This window comes from Apteryx rowi, unplaced genomic scaffold (assembly GCF_003343035.1).
Source record: "Apteryx rowi isolate R43461 unplaced genomic scaffold, aptRow1 scaffold_212, whole genome shotgun sequence".
Lineage (NCBI taxonomy): Eukaryota > Metazoa > Chordata > Aves > Apterygiformes > Apterygidae > Apteryx > Apteryx rowi.
In genome coordinates, this window is record NW_020448442.1 from 188024 (window position 1) to 203173 (window position 15150).

Genomic DNA, 15150 nt, shown 5'->3' on the forward strand with positions numbered 1-15150 from the left:
CTTATGTTTTGTGTTTGATATTTGTGGTTGAAGGTTGAAGCATCAACAGGACTGAACATTTTGTGTGTGAATATAGCTGTTCACCTTTGTCCACTTGGATTTTCTTCAAAGAATCCAGATGAAAGGTAGGTTCAACTAAATTCAAGGCAACTCTTACATAAATAGGAAAGTTGCTTGTGTACCTTGTACGGGTATCTAAACATCTTTAAAGATGAGTATTTTTAAGAAAAACAGTGCACTTGATTTGATTGATTTGTTTACTTTGGGCTGGAGTAGATGTCGGTACTTGTTGCCAACCCACTTCACAAACAAAAGAAATTCAGGAAAATGATTGTAAGAAACCATTGCGGAGATTGCGAGTGATTTGTGAAAAGTACTGCAAGGCATCTTGGTGCAGTGTATGTTCCTTACACTCATCTACAGTCTCTGCTTTGGCTGATGCTTACACCTAACCAAGGGAGTCATTTGTCTGTGAGTCTTTTGGCCTGCCACAGGTATGAGCACTTTCTTAAATCTAGGTGCTCTATGGGACAGAGAAGCTGCTAACAGCAAAAAGTTCTCGTTACATCCAAACAGAGGAGAGGCAATACCCTGAAAGCACATCAAAAGGTGACTGGCACTGCCCCAATGTTTGAAGCATTTCCAGGAGAGAAACTTGGTGATGTTGATGAAAGGGTTGTATTTTTGTGTAGAGCAAAGTCTCTTTAATGAACRCAGGCAGCTTTGCAGCTGTGTTGTTGCCTGTCAGGCTGGACATGGTGCTTCCTCCTCCACTCTTTCCCTGGAGTGGTCCAAGCACGCTACCAAGTGAGAAGGTGCCTAGCAAACTTCATTTTCAGGTGATAGGATGTGGAGAACTTCCTGAGAATTATGTCTAAACATAGCACAAAAAGAGAGTTTATGTGTATGGAAGGAGGGGAACAACTATTCAAGGACTGGCAATCCCTGCAAAGAAGTCAAATATGGAGACTCTGCCACTTTTCCTGAAAGTGGCTTTAAGTGCCCTGTGAATGCATACCTGCCAGAACCGCTAGTAAGTCTATAAGTTGGTGTGAGCAATTGTTAGACTGAATCGTCTTTGTGACCATTGGTTTTCATAGCACTTAGCTCTTTCCAAGAATAACACTAGCTTTTTTCATCTGTGATGCTAGGCACCACCTCTGTACGGTAACACCCAGGACAGGGGCTTACAGCAGCACTCAGAACTGCTCTAGCGAAGCTTGTGAGCATTTCTAAGATAGTCTGATTGCAAGAGATGCTGAGAACCACTGCCCGTTTGTGGGTGTGCATTGTAGCTGCGGAGCATCTCTGCCTTAATGTTTTTCCATTTCGGTGTCTTACAGCTTTCTAGATTTTCCTTTGTGACTGGAGCTGGGCGTCAAGGATTCCTTTGCATGCAATTTATTTCTGCATTTGACTGACTGGAAACTACTGGCGAGTTGAGGTTGAACAGTTCTGTTCAAAAACACTTTTTCAGTTGAATTCCTTTCACAAGGGGAAAGAATGTTGTATGATTCTTTTATTTTTCTTGCTGTCCAAGTGACTAGATCACTTATGTGGCATATCTGCATACTGTAAAAAAATTTTTTTTCCCCTATCAGCCTATTTCAGACACTAATTTTGTGTGTGTGCAAGTGAGAGATGCAGAAATGTCACCTGTTTAGTTATAGCCATAGCTTTAGCTGGAAAACTGATGAGGAGGGCAGAGCACACCCAACAGTTGTACCACAAACATGTGGGAGCTTTACTTCACTGTGACAGTGGAGGAGGTGTGTAAGGTTATGGAGATTATTTCTCAGTTCGAGGTGAATGTCCTAAGAGCTTTTAAAAACAATTTCAGAATGTCGAACAGAAGAACGGTGGTCTTAAACACCCATTTCCCAGAAATTTTATGCCTTAAAGGGGAATGAAGAAACCCCTGATAGTAAAATTTACAGTGTTATTTACAGTGTTATGTATTACAGAAAAATCAGTTTTAAAAGTCAATGCTTCTTTCTCTTCAAAGTTGCAGCATTTAAGATGTTAAGACAGATTTGAAGAATTTAAAACATACCTGCTTCCAGCCTTCCTGGCAGTCTGGATCTGCAAGGTGAGACCATCTTGGTTTTTTTTCAGCCCTTTGAGCTTCAAGTAAGGCAATTTTTTTCCTTTTTAAATTAGGTTTCAACAAAACAAAAGACAATCAATTTCTGTGGGTTTGGTTGCCATAGCAAACTTTAACATTTAGCATGTTGACACTGTCTGCATTGATAGTCAACTGGATGCTTTGCCATCAAAAGGTTATGGACTCCTTTCAGACTAAAACCCATGCTTGGCTATGCAACCTTTCTGTTGTCTGCCTTAGATGAAGAATTCGACTGTTTGCCTTGCCTTCTATCTYGTCAGTTGTTCTGATTCCCTCTGCCTTCACCACTTCTACAGTTGTGTCTCATACCAAACTAACATCTGCAGGGGCCTTTGAAGCTCTCCCATTTATTCAGGGTCATGTGCAGCACCTTCAGTAAAACCCACTAATTGCTTACAATTTGTGAGTTTTGCAGTATCAATCAGCAAGATTTTCAAAGCAAGGTTTCTGGAAGGGCCAGTGAGAATTAGTATGAGCACACAGAGTCCAGGCTTTGTTACTGTGGTTTTTTGGTTGCCGTCTTCCCTCCTTAGTAAATTTTAAAAAGAAAGCAAAATGCTGACTTTCACTGTGGTTATCTTCATGAAGAGAGAGCAAAAATGAAGAGAGCAAAATGCAGCAGCTAGATGAATGTTTGTGGCTTACTGTGTTTGAATATTGCAGTTATTTTGGTCACCCAATTTATGATGATGTAGTTTAACAGTCTAGCTGCTTAAACGTTCTGTGTATGCTGCAGCTTTATGAGGATTTCAGTTTTCTGCAGGAGCTGACAGGCTTTGTTCACATAGTAACCGAGCAGTAACTGGAATTGGTTCAAAACAGAAGAGATCCATAGYTGTGAAGCACAAATTCAAACTAAGCGCTGACTTACGGCCCCTTCCCTTTGCCTTATCACTTTCTCCTCTTGTTTTTGCTGGTCAGAAACCTCTGCTCTTCCCCCATACTGTATCACTTTCTTAGCCTGACCCTTTCCTTACTACCCAGAAGCCCCAACAGCTGCAGTCACTCAAAGTGTGCCTAGTGAGGCTGACTGCCCTGCATCTGCACGGCTTATACCTGTTGCCTCCAAGACCACTTGGCGGAAGATCAGCTAGATGGGACACTTGAGTTGCTAGGCAGAGGAGCGTTTGAGGAGAGAGGACTTGGGCCAGCTTTCTCTCTGCACTGGCCATATGCTGCTCCTTGGTTCCCCAGCATTGGCTGTGTGGTGTCCTTCCCTTCCTGCCCTGGTACCCCGCAGGATGATGCGGAGGGAAAGACCACAATGCCATGACAGAATCGCTTTGGTTTGTGAGATTTGCTGGGCTGGGGCGACTCTGAAAAGTGCTTTTGTTAAGAGAATTTGCATATATGAGATAAGAAGAGACTAGAACTATTTCAACTGCAAAAAAGAGAGAGGAAGGAAGGCTGTGTTCACTCTTAGTAGAGGCTTTGAAGAGGACTAGATAAGAAAAGAGCAAGGGGCAGATCCCCAAAGATAGCCTAGGGAATTCTGCTTTGCTCATTGTTTAAGTCAGAGGTAAATGCAACTAACTGAAGCAGCAAAGATGGTGACTGACTTTTGTGTGCAAGACCCACCTTTACAGCTGCAGACAGGAAATATCTCTTTTCTTTCCCTATAGAAGACTGTATCTCAGTCCCTTCTGTTTCTCTGTCCTTATCAGAGACAAGTCTGAACAAGGTCCACCTATCAGGGAAATTGCTATATAGTATACTTTGCTCTCTGCTAAATTTATTTTTAAGACTTCCTGCATCTCCTAGTGTGCTAATATTTGGCACTTTATGCTTCAAGTTGGCATAGTTGTACAGGGTTAATTTTCCTTCATGCACCTTTATGATCAAAGGATTTATCTTCATTAAGTTGTTGAGCTCCTGTTTCTTCCAAAAGCCATTTAATTAGAACTCCTATTAACTTAGCACATCTGAAGTGACCTGCCTTGCTCTGACTGGAGCTCAAAGCCCCGTATTATTGTGTACTCTAAATCCCACATCATGCAGCCCACTGGTGCTACTAGTCCCAGCCCCCTGAAATAGGAAGCTCCCACCAACCTCAGTGGCATTTTTAGTCTCGGGTCTCAATACACAAAGCAAGCAAGGATGGCGCATGTCTGTCTGCAAACCCTATGATGGTGTGCCTGGGCTCTGCCCTCTGCTACATCCCTCCCCAGAGCTCCTGCGGGAACGTAGGGATGGCTGGACCCAGCTGGTGTCTGAAGGAAGGGTGGGAGAAAGCCTGGGAAGCACCAGAGAGGTATGGTGATGGAAACAGTATGATTCTCATATCTTTTTTTTTTTTTCCTCCTTTTGTTTCTTCCTTTTTGACTTCAACCATAGTTTAGCTGAGTTTGTTGGGTGTGCTGCAAACCTCTGTCCTGAGACTTCTCATGTGCACAGAAAATGCTCAGCCTGTTAGTCTGAACAGAATCCTAACCTTCTGAAGGCTTCAGTGGATTTCTCCATGAAGTGTTTTATAAGGCTTTTTAGTGTCAGCATTAGAGATCCGAAGGATTTTTTCTCTTGTATATGAGAAAGATGATATTTCTGTTGGCCTTATTGCTCTGATGGTGATCTTTGACAGGGCAAGCAAATCTACTCGTTTTGTTAAAACCTAAATAGCAGTACATTAGTGTCTGGTACAAAGAACTGAAAAATGTGATCAAACAGGGTTTAAGCTAAAGCTTGTAATTCAGTCTTTTTTTTGTTGTTTTTAGAAAAAAAAGGGGTGGGGGGTGGGGGGAAGTATTACACCGTAGTATTGAGTTACTATACTTATTGTGCTTTCTTATTTTTCAGGAATCCATTGGCAGTAGCAAAGTAGTCCTTATGGAAACCGTTCTTGATTTCTGTTGTGAGAGGGGTTTCCTTTATAGCCATTCTTGAAGGTGTTTTCTGGTATGTCTATAAAAGCAAAACCCARACTTGTATTTGTTTAGTGCCCCCAAAATACTGTTTATGGTTAACTGTAACATAGAGCTGTCTAGGGTATGTTTGACAGATATATATTTGCTTCAGGCTGTCTTAAGGGAACTGTATGACTTTCACTGCTGTGGATGATATTACGTTACTAGTATTACTGTAATATTTCTTGGTGTCAAAAGAAATTTTAAGCCCTTCTCACTAGAAGCTGTATGTACGCGGGCCAGCTGGGGCAGTCCCTGCTGAATAAGGTTGAAGTAAACAGTGCAAAGATATAGCTGCTTGTTTCTGTTTCCTAAGGAGGAAGGAAGGCTCAAAGTTTCCCATCAGAGCAAATCCACATCTTCTAAGTTCTGTTTGCAGTTTCTTACTCCCTCAAAGTGTTACTGTAAAGCTTATTTTAATTTTTCATTTTGACCCTTCAGACACTACAACATGTAGAAACCTATGGGCAAATGAACTAACGCCTCCCCAACAGCTTACAGGAGGTTTGTCAGTTCCCCCTCTGCTGGGTGGAGTACAGGAGCCTGAGCAGAAGAAAACTGACAGTGACTGAGTTGCATCTGTTTGAAGAATTTTAGTGACCTAGTAAACAGGTCCAAATATCATGCACATCATTGTATTTCAATTGATGTACTAGTGACTTAATCTCTCACACATCATATTATTTACTATTTTGCTCCTGTGTTAAAATTTTTGAAAATATAGCCAAATGTCAATGGCTTCTATAATTCATTTTGTTGAGATGCAGTTAAGAAAAAAAATGAGCAYGAAGAAGTTATGACTGATTTAAAGTAATTCTACATCTGTCACTTTGGTGTGTAATTGTGAAATGCATATTCCACTTAATGTGTTTCATATCTAGACGTACTTTCAACTAGATACAAACATCTGAACTTTTTTTTAAATGAAGTTTTCTAAGCAAGTTTTACAGAGCTCCTTCTACTGGTGAAATATTAACATTTCTATAAGTTCTTTTCTCTTTCCAGCCAGACTTTAAAATCAATACAAGTATTGAACCAACATGGCTTGTAGTAATATATATGACTACATTTCAGGGATTCACAGGAAACTGTTTATAGTTGTCAAAGAGGTCTTGAAGATCAGGTTTTTGACTGGGGTATTTGAGAGAACCAAACACAAATTGACAAAAATTTGGGCAAGTTTAATCTGGTATTTCTGTTGACTAGCACTTGATCATTATTGAATTACTAGACTCTAAATACTGATTGCAACAAAATCAAAGCCAATGTCTTAGTCTCTGTCAACTTGTCTTAATTCTTTCATGTAGAGTTTTTAAAATAAATTACTGTCGGTCACTATTTTTAAAACTAGAAAATGCTAGAAGCAGCATCAATATTCTGTTCTTTGTGCTGTCTCTATTAATAAAATAAACACTCTACAGGAAAAACATAAAGATGGAGGAAAAGATCTTTTTTGCTGGGGTGATAGTTTTAAAGGTACCTTAAAAACAAAACTTTGAAACAAAATGAATGTCTTGCAAACTTAGGAGTGCAAAATTGAGCCCTGGTACAAGACCACACTTCATTACAGTATGGTAGAGCTGTGCCCCTATGTGAGTTCATAACTGTTGAATGCCTGTCTCTTGCAGAAATTACTGCATTTGTTATTCTTAATCGACATATATATATACACACAAATACAATATTTTGTGTACTGACACTTGTTCTACATTTGAGTTCATTAAGTCCACTAAGCAAAAAGCCCCCACCCTTGTCAGAAAGATCTTACCTTAATGTAAAAGTTTATGAAGAGAATAACCAGTGTGGCCATATAGGAGGACTGGAACATGAGGCAGCCAAATGGAAACCCGCATGGCTTCACAGCAGCACTGAGTGTGTGCACAATAGTGAGCAGAAACTGGATCTGTAGAAGAAAGATCATACATGAGTATTTACTGAGTTAAATCAGATATAATAACGTCACCTAGTCTAGCTCTTTGAAATTTTGGGCATTCTTGAAAACAGTCCCTTTCTGAACCTGTGAACATTTTGTAAGGGTTAAGTTAAAAAGGCAGCCTTATGAGATATTAAAAAACTACGGGACTGGAGATTTCTAAAAATATGAACTTACAGGCCTGGCTGACAAAATGAAAGCACTTTTCTTTTAACAAGTGTTGCAATATCTTCCAGACTCTGCTGCGCCAGGTACAGCATTGTCTCTAGTAAGTAGGTGGGTAGAAACTTGACAAAACTCTGAAGACTCAGGACAGTAGCTTTAGAAGTCTGAACAGAAAATAGAAATCTCAGATCTGAAGAGAGCTTTAGGTAGACTGGGGTTTGCACTTATCGAGTTAAAGGGGGGACAAATGAAGCAGAAGTGAGATGGAGAAGGAATTGCAGAAGGGTGTCAGCATTTTGGGCTTCCAACCACAGCCCACACTGCTGCATCTGATTCTCCCCAGGCAGCTGAGGGTGCCCTCGATCCAGTGTGCTGGGGGTGCATTTCAAAGAGGGCAGCACGTTTTAATTGCACAGATGATGCCAGCCCAGAGAAGAAACGCTTTCTAACTGAATTTCTACAAGGGTATTTTTAAGCTTACTGCAAACAACTTAACTTCTAAATAAGACAAAGAAGCCATAAAACACACAAAAAAGAGAGTTTTTGTCATATCAAGCCTTTTATCTTATTGATAGAAGCTTTTGATGTGACTGAGCTCTTTGTGTACAGCAACTGCTGGAACAGACTTTTCTAAGCCAAACGCTTTCTGTCTTGTCTAACCGCCTGTTTGTTTACATCATTTGGCATTTTGTAGTTGTAGCGTGGTTACACTTCTTGACTCTTTGATTTTCTTCACTAGATGAGAGACAGTTTTTCAAGCTGTAAGGCCATATACGAAGCGTGCAGTGTATATTTTAATATCCTATGTAATTGATAGCTTTTATAACTTTTTAAACAGTAGTCCATTTACTTTGATTAAATAGTGTCTATTTTCTATTTGATGGGCCATAAATAATGGGGCTTTATGGACTGTAGAGTTTCTRTTTGATAGTAAAAAAACATTTCTGAGCATCATCTCCTTTAATAAGTTATATTTGGCCAAACTATTGAATTAATCTGCAAAATAGTTTTGTTCTATTTGAATTATAACTGGCTTAATTCTGCAAATGATAGTATGCATCTATCATTCTTTTTGTCTATCTGGCATTTTGAAGGACTTCTGGTAGTTAAAAATGAGAGAGTAGAAGAGACACGTACCAGTTGTGCCTGAGTGAGGTACTTCTTCCACCACAGATACTTGCGCATGGAAGGGATGACTGACAGTCCATAGTAAGAATACATGAGCACATGGATAAAGCTATTCAAAGTAGGTCCAAAGAAACCTATAAAAATCCAACGAGGAAAACATTTTGTATATCAAGTGTTGAAAACTGAGAGAAGATACTACTAGGCATATTGCTAGCAGTTTCCTGCATATGGCAAGTCTTCTTGATGCTGTGCTTACCCTTTGGTAAGGACATTCTTGATGTGAATGAGATGCACTATGATGCTTCCCAAAGTGGTTTTTCTCTCATTGAAGAGCGTATTTTGATCCTGTGTCTTTCATTTTCTTTGCTTTCCTTTTCTTTTCTGTAGTTTACAGATTATTGCTTTTGCTACCCTCCTACACATTCTTCTTTGCATCRGTACCTCCATTATTGCTGTAAGCTTTAAACACCTCAGTGGGTGACTGTGCTGCTGTTACAGTAGCTTGGTGTCCTGGGGGGCATAGAGCCTCATGCTTTCTGATGCAGCAGTAAGTGCTTTACTCTGTGTCTGAGTTAAACTAGCCTAGTGTAACTTTGAGCATTGCTTTAATTTACTTCAATGGCTCTTCTGCTAGATGCAGATTTCCAGAATCTTACCCCAAGACCTTGCCAGTCTAATTACTGACATTTAGTAAGTATTAATTCTAGAGCAAATTAATTGCTCTCTGTACCTTACAGATCATTGAGAAGTAAGAGCACTAATCTACCTGATATACATCTACGTGATTGATTGCAGTGCTTGACAACTAAAAGAAGTTCTCACCAATTGTTTTGATTTTCCACTGATTGATTACTTAACTATTGATTTTTCCACTCTGTTAATTATAATTGTGTAAAGTTAGGGTAGAGTGTGGGGAGTATGTTCAGATGCAGTAGAAATCACAAAAGCCTTTAACTCTGCTCAGCTATGTTTGTGTTTCTGTAGAAATAGTTTGTAATTGCTATTAAATTCTTCATCTACACTTCTACCTATGACTGCTTTACTTTGACTTTGCACTATCCAAAATGAGTGCAACAGATGCAAGCACTACTTTTTGTTTTGAAAAGCGCCTATAATAAATTGCTTTACAAAATATTACAGTGGACTGAGGAGCTTCAAGTTAAAAATACTCATTTTCTGCTCAACTCCAATAACAAGGCTGCTGGAAGTCTCTGACTGTATGAAGCCCTGGAGAAGCATACATATTGCCAAACACCTGAAATAGTTCACTGCTGTTTTGTAGTATACAAATGCCAAGTGAGCAGCMTGTTGCACTGTACATTTCCCTCACTGTGGCAGAGAAGACAGACAGTTGCAATATCCTGTTAAGATGAAAGTGGTCTAGTGAATATTGTTGTGAAATACATTGGACCCAAGGTTTGATGAGCTAAAGAAGGCTGCTACTTCTACCATTTCAATGCAAAATGTAAGATGGTAGTGGTTAGGCCTGGCTGTCTTGTTCAGAGTTCAAGCAGCATCTTTGTTTTTTGCTCTAGGCTTGCTTGGAGGCAGTGCTGAGTTAGTTTGACCTGCTGCCTTGTGTGTGTCCTCATGTCAGTTCTACTGTAAACATAAAAAGTCTCTATAGGTTTTATACATTTAGGTAACTTTTTAAGAGTCTCTACTGCATAATAATATGTGCTATTAACTGCTAAAACAATCCCTGATATTGTAGTAACCTGCATTTTTTTTGGTGTTGTATGCCACTAGACAGCTGTTTTTCTTTTAAAAAAAAAAAAAAAAAGGATATTTTAGCTGGTTAGATATTTTACTTACATAATCACTAAAGCAGAATGCCAGATTGATGCATATAGGACTCAAATCTGTAAAAATGCTATTGAATTTTTTTTTTTGGTGATTAACATTGACTTTACTAGGGTCGCAATTTCATTCTGCATCTGCTTTTGGAGTACATCTCATGTGTTCTTTCTTTTGCATACTTCTCAGTAGTGTTATCCTGTCTAAAAGTGGTTTGGGGAAAAGCAAATATGAGAGATTGTGGCAGCTAAGTGATAGGGCCTAACATTCAGAATTATTTTTGCTCCAAACTTTTATCCGTGCTTTTAGTTTTATAGAGATCTGCAAGAGTTCAGCAGTTCTGAAAGATATGCTTTGAACCCAAGTAATCATATAACATATTAATACTCTTGCTCTGCATGGTGGTGTGACTCCCCTCAAGCAAAAGGTGATTTATACCCCAGGTAATGAAGTAAAGACTTACTTTGACCACAAGGTATCCAGTTCAGAACACACCACCAAATGTTAAACATAGTGGCATGGTGATACACATGAAGGAAGGTGATCTGGCTGCTTTTCTTTCTCAGTACAAAGAAGATAGTGTCCATGAATTCAATTACTTTGGAAAAATAATACCACCACAGCACCTTGGCTACCTGTAAGAACAAAGGAGCAGGAGATCAATATCTGCTTATAAAAGGGCTTAAATACTGCTGTTCTTCATCAGTCCTCCCCACCAGGTATCAATATCCTTTTGAAGGAGGAGCACTTTTTTTCTTTTTTCTCTTAAAGAATGAGGTAGTTTAGAGAAAATTCATCATTTTTTGTGATTGTCTAAATAGCTATGATTTAAGAAATATATTATAAACTTTGAGCAAGGCTCTTCTAACTGTTCTAATAATTTATTATCAAAGATACAGTCTTTTAAGGGTGCTGCCATATACAGTTTCTTGTCATGGAGTAGATTATGCTGGCAACTGCTTGTTTTTAAATAACTCACTTTTGAGATTCGGCACAATGGAATAAGCCATTGTGTCTCTGTGGAGCTGAAACAGTTTATCAGAGCTCAAGATATGTCCCAGGACATTATAATTTTGCAGAGCCCTAAGTATTGCATAGAGCATCATAATGTGCATCTGCTGAGCTGGAAGCRAGTGATACTTGCTCTGCCAGCACTGAAGCAGCTTAGACCAAGGGCAGCATGAATGCCTGACTGTCTGTACATAGCCTGTAGCCACCCTTGATGATGCAGAGTACTAAGATGATGATGACCAGAAGGCTAAAGGACGGTTAGTTAAAACAGAAAGGTGGAAAACATCTTGCTGATAGGAAAATGCATTTAACTGACTGTTTACTTGCCAAAACACAGACAAATTTGGTAGTGGTGGTGGTAGGGGAAATGATATGAGTTATCTAGTCTTTCTGCCCCTGAGCTCCAACAGTATCTGGAAAGTGAGCCCAAAGTAGGGAACAACAGAYGGTTAATACACAGAATTGCTGAGGTGCAGAAATAAAGTTTGAAACAAAGATGAGCCAAGGCAGCGAAATGGCTCTGAAATTTTCCAGAGTTGGGCTTGAATCCATTTCTAGCTAGAGCTAGAGCTCAACATGGTTGATTTTTCTCAGAAGTTCTTAAATGACTCTCATTTTCTGTTCTAATAGTCATGGAACACTGTTTTGATCACAAATCTTGATATACAACTTTTAAAACTACTCCCTGTTACGTTTTCTGTAGAAAGGATGCATCTGTATTGAACCAAAAAACTAGTATTAACCATTGGCTGCCAGCTATTAGGCAACCCATTTAAAATTCTCATGTTAAAGGTATACTGATGGCATCCTTATAACTGGTATGAATGCAGAGGTTTTGCACCAAGTCTGTGGAGAGCAGGGCTGCTGCAGACGCTGGGGGCTGAACTGCTGCCGTGTCTCACCCGGATGTCAGCTTCCCCTGCGCTGTCGAGGTTCTGACACTGTAAGTTGTAGCCTCCTTCCCACGTGGCAAGGATGAGCTGGAACAAGAAACATGGCAATTACATTCCTGAACAGATGAGGTGGCTCTCTTCCTCCCCTGCAACTGTTCTGCAGTTTTGGAAGGAACAGCACAGGAATATGGGAGGTACCAATTCATTGCATGAAATGATGCTGTAAAACCAGACAACTTGCAGCTGTCTCTTCTGTTCTGAAATGAAAAAGGCATCAGGTTGTGATGGAAATATACACTGAAATGATATACCTTTCTCTGACTTTAAAACCTCCAAGGTATCCATTAATATATCATTACTATTGCAGTGGTCCTCTCTCCAAAGTTCATGCTTGAATATTTTGTCTCTGACATGAAGCAGTATGAACAGAGCTTACCGTACTTACTGGTACAGCAAATTCCTTCCTGTCCCCAAGAAAAATACGCCAGGCCAAGCAAGCAAACCCAAGGCAACTCCAAAGCATGGTATGGGAGAAATATTTCCCTACGTCATGCATGTGTCCTTATCCTATGTTGTCAAAGGAAGGGAGCAGGTATAGTGCTGAACGGAGAAGTGAATAGACACACAAGCAATTTCTTAGCAGTGCTCTGGTGGTGCCTTCCACTAGCCTGTCATGATGCACCAAAGCATGAGCGCACGTCACACTGGGAAGCAGACAAATCAATAAAATGTCAGGCTACCGTACTGTGCTGAAGCTGAAGGTTTCTGGAAAGCCATGTGGTGGCTCTTCAATGGAATATTTGTATAGTAATGATCACCTAAAGCAATCAGCAGCCCTTTTGGAATAGGGAACATAATCTGTTATCTGTACATGCTATGAAGCAAAGTATCAATTTACTTAGAAAGGTCTTGCTTACTTTTGAATGTGTGAACAGTGTTTCTCAGGGCTAAATCAAGGAATTCCTGGTTTGGGGTCCCTCTCCACAGAGGATGCAGGTTCTGCAGTGAGTAGGAGAAGTACGATTTAAGTGTTGTGCTGTAAGCAGAGTTGCAAGCTATTGTGAGAAGTGGGTTGCTTTCAACTCTGGCACTATATTAATGAGGAAGATTATTTGTATCAGGGTCTGTACAAACAGATTTGTCCTCTGCTTCAGACTGTCAGTCACCTGTCTGTAATGTGTGGCAGTCTATATGAAGTGAAGCAGATACATTCTCAGGGATTCAAGCTGAATTAATTCCTAGAGTAAGCACATGCTATTAACAATAATAAGCAATCATTTTTATTGGATCTAGAGAATTAGCAAATGGCTCAGAATACCCATTATAAATTCACATTAAAAAATTTTTTTGAGAGATAAGGGCTTCTCCTGTTTTTCCCCTGAATCATGCTTCTGTGATTGTCTCTGTAATTCTAATATATCAGGTTCCTGTGGCCAAAATAATAGAGAATCTGCTGTGTTGCAGAAAGAGAGAGAGAAGAAGAGACAATAAATGTTTTGTAGATCATTCCTTTATAACAACTAAAACAAAACTACTCTATTTTGGAACAGTCCTTGTTTTGGTGGATTTGCCTACAATGTGTGCTAGAAGTCATCAAACAAAACAGGATGGGACTGGCCTCTGAAAAAAATGAAAGCCTGACAAAAATCCAGCTGGAGAACCCCACACTGATGCTTGGTGTGACTGTGGCCACAGCTTGTCCTGCCAAGTGGCCTCTGCTCCAGCGTTGTGCCTGCGAGCATGTGGGGCTGGGACTCGTGAGCTCCTCTGCACCTGCTGCTGCGTCAGGAGGGTGGGAAGGGGAGGCACAGCTCACAGGTCTCATGGTCACTCGACCTGATGCTGAAGAGGAGGAGGAAGAGGAGGTGGAAGTCAGAACTCCTTGAGGAGAATGAAGTATGGTCAGTGACATGTTCTTGTTGGGCTGTGGCTTGGTGTCTGCCTTTCTGCTACCTTTCCCATCACACCACAGCAGTGTGAAACTCTGGCTGGCTTTAGTTTCGCTGGCTGGCAGTTTGTTTCCTTCCTATCTTTTAAAAAGCAGCTGGGTGGAAAAGGGGTGATTTACAATCCAGCTCCAGGACTGGAGTGACAGGAGCTCATTTGGAGGCAGCATCCTGGATGCCACTAGGCTACAGTGGTGACATCTGGGAGCTTTGGTAGGGAACTACCTCAAATACTAGTGTTAAGAGCTCTGCCAGAAACTTCCATGGCTAGTACTGCTAACAGAAACAGGAAGACATGACATTGACTGTACTCTTGGTATTTTATTTTCCTCAAGCAACATTGGCTTTTTCCTCTATTTTCATTGGCTTCATTGGGTGACGGGGAGACGTCAGTACCAGTTCTAGTCCTTGTGATTGCAGGATTTTAAACTGTGACCCACAAAAACTCAAAACCCACAAAACAAATGAAGGACTATGGCTGACTGCTTTCCCCTTGCTGTACAAGGCAACATCACAGACTAGGGAGACCCTTTCCCTTGATTTTACTGAGGAACTATAAACTGCCGTCATAAACACAGTCACTTAGTTGAGGTAAGAGATAAAATTTGCATTTCGATGTATTCATACTTACACCTGATATGTGTTTTGTATGTATGATATGATGTGCCTGTAACATTTTTTATCTAAGGCTCTGAAACAATTTTACCTTATGAGAGCTATGCAATTTTAAACAATGTTTTCATGATGAATTAAAGCAATCTCACCTGACTGATTGTATTGCATTCTATATCTGTAAATTCATATCTTTCTTAGGCCCAAATTTGTGGAATTCATTCTTTTTCCTTTTAATTTATCTTTGGTAATCTGTTTTTCTTGGAGTATGATTGCAGAAGCACTTTACCCTTTTTTACTCATTTCCATCTTTGCTTAGCAACTCATTTTGTTGTTGTTTTGCTGAAGATGCCTAACCTCATAAAAGCCTGTTTGATAGGTGAAATGTTGGTTGACAGAAATTTGTTAGAAAAGTTAGCTATTTTAAAACATTTCAGTTTGGTTTACAAATGTTCTGATTCATATATGATTACAATAGGCTGATTTTCAAAAACTCAACTTCCCCCCCAAAATCACAGATTTTTAGCTTGATGTTTGAGAAATCTGTAATTCCCCACGTGCAGTCAGCAGGTAAAAGGAGAGAAAGCTTTGGGGTAAGAATACCTCTCTCTCTGACTTCAGGGTTTTCTTTAATATGTTC

The 15150-nt window shown here is 39.9% G+C and overlaps 1 protein-coding gene across 1 annotated transcript in view; it reads right to left on the bottom strand.

The window, feature by feature from the left end:
* Positions 1-4887: 4887 nt before the first annotated feature.
* ELOVL2 (ELOVL fatty acid elongase 2) overlaps positions 4888-15150 on the bottom strand; it is a 66872-nt gene continuing 56609 nt past the window's right edge. The window contains exons 5-9 of the mRNA XM_026064264.1: positions 11962-12039; positions 10512-10683; positions 8261-8385; positions 6794-6928; positions 4888-5023 (exon numbers count right to left, since the gene is read on the bottom strand). Of these exons, the coding sequence (XP_025920049.1) occupies positions 4895-5023; positions 6794-6928; positions 8261-8385; positions 10512-10683; positions 11962-12039 (639 nt within the window). The 3' untranslated portion in view covers positions 4888-4894. The remainder of the gene's footprint in view (positions 5024-6793; positions 6929-8260; positions 8386-10511; positions 10684-11961; positions 12040-15150) is intronic.